At 36.0% G+C, this 1,694-nt stretch overlaps 1 protein-coding gene across 1 annotated transcript in view; it reads left to right on the top strand.

Annotated features, from left to right (window-relative positions):
* The window catches only part of LOC111378851 (sterol 3-beta-glucosyltransferase UGT80A2-like), a 16,636-nt gene extending 15,166 nt beyond the window's left edge, over nt 1-1,470 (top strand). The window contains exons 14-16 of the mRNA XM_023002131.1: nt 172-219; nt 295-444; nt 1,032-1,470. Coding sequence (XP_022857899.1) covers nt 172-219; nt 295-444; nt 1,032-1,211 — 378 coding nt within the window. The 3' untranslated portion in view covers nt 1,212-1,470. The remainder of the gene's footprint in view (nt 1-171; nt 220-294; nt 445-1,031) is intronic.
* Nucleotides 1,471-1,694: the final 224 nt, after the last annotated feature.

A 1,694-nucleotide genomic window follows, 5' to 3' on the forward strand; every position in this document is an offset into this window, starting at 1 on the left:
TCAGAGGGTTGTGTGTGTGTGTGTGTGTGCACTCGCTTGGATTTTGTATCTCTCTTTGGTGGGACTCATGCTCATTGAAATATGGATTCATTAAAACCTTAATATCTCAAGCAAATGTTGGGATCAGGAGTGTATTTTTTAGCTATCAGGGATGATTTTTCTTGTTTTCAGGTGCATCATGGTGGTGCTGGAACAACAGCCGCTGGTCTTAAGGCCGCGGTAAGGATGCATCTCCTATCTTAGGTGATTTTGATCTTAAATACTTCTTGATTTGAACTTTTCATTGCAATACAGTGCCCAACGACAATTGTCCCCTTTTTTGGTGACCAACCTTTTTGGGGAGAAAGAGTCCATGCAAGAGGTGTAGGTCCTCGACCAATACCTGTTGATGAATTTTCACTTCAGAAGTTGGTTGATGCAATTAGATTCATGCTGGATCCCAAGGTATCAAATTTTAAAAGTTTTCTTTTGCCTCCTTGGTTCTAAAGCCATGCGAGAAGTGCTTGCATAATTCTTTGAGAGTATTTCTCCCTTGCAGTCTAGGTGAAAACTTCAATTATAGTTCCTGAAACCTGTCTGTTTTTGTCCTTGTCAAGAGATTTCTCTTGCCCTCTTTTTCCGAATTTCTTGGATGTTGTGTTATAACGGGAAAGGATAGGATAAGTATTTTTAGGTGTTAGCTGCACAATGAGCAGGTTTAGCTAAGCTTAAAAAGTTCACTTACGAGTATAAAATAATTGAGTAGATCAAGATTGGAATAAAAAAATTCACTTACAAGTTTAAAATAACTTTTTTTAATAGATTAATATTAAAATTAAATAATTAGTAACAGTGAGGTGAGTTACTTTCAAAAGTTAAATTTTCTTTATTTAAAAGTAGGAATTAAAAGGAGTAACGTCTCCAATCTTTGAAAACAAAAAGTTAACTCAAACTTTTACTTATATTTAAGCTCAACACAACATGTTCATTGTGCATAAAAATACTGGTGAGGATACTTTGAGTTGCATATAAACTTAAGAGGTAATATGCAGGTCAAGGAGCATGCAGTTGAACTTGCAAAGACAATGAACAATGAAGATGGGATTAATGGAGCTGTGAAAGCATTCTATAAACATCTTCCTCGCAGAAAACTTGAGCCTCAGCTAGAATCTGCCCCGTCAAGTTTATTTTCCATACGTGGATGCTTCGGCTGTTCCCAAAATTTTGAATGAATCAGTTGACTACTTGTGAGCATTCTTTAGGTTTGATTGATCATTGATAGAAATGAACAATCATCCCATGTCCTATCAAGACTCCATGACCTTTGTTTATAGCCAGCATAATTCACACCGTTTCTTTCCCAAAATTGTATCAAATTGGTGTGGCATGATTATATAATAAGTGAGACTCTCACTTAATGTACACAGATTTCATATCTTTGTAATTAATTATTTTTTCGTGTAGTCATTAGCTTGTGAAAGTTTTCGTTTAGATGGTTGTTTTGCTAACACATTTAGTGCAATTTAGCCATTGAATGTGCTTATAGCTTTCCCTATACTTCATTTTTTTATCTCTTTCTGATACATAGAAGCCAAAAGACATCGCTGCAGAGGAGTATCAGATTGCAAGTATTTGATTCAAGTTAGTTTTTTCAGGCCATTCTTTCTATTCAGAGGCTTGCCAGGTGCTGAAAAGTGTGAGGCTTAGCATGGTCC

This window comes from Olea europaea, unplaced genomic scaffold (assembly GCF_002742605.1).
Source record: "Olea europaea var. sylvestris unplaced genomic scaffold, O_europaea_v1 scaffold1883, whole genome shotgun sequence".
NCBI classification, from domain to species: Eukaryota; Viridiplantae; Streptophyta; class Magnoliopsida; order Lamiales; family Oleaceae; genus Olea; species Olea europaea.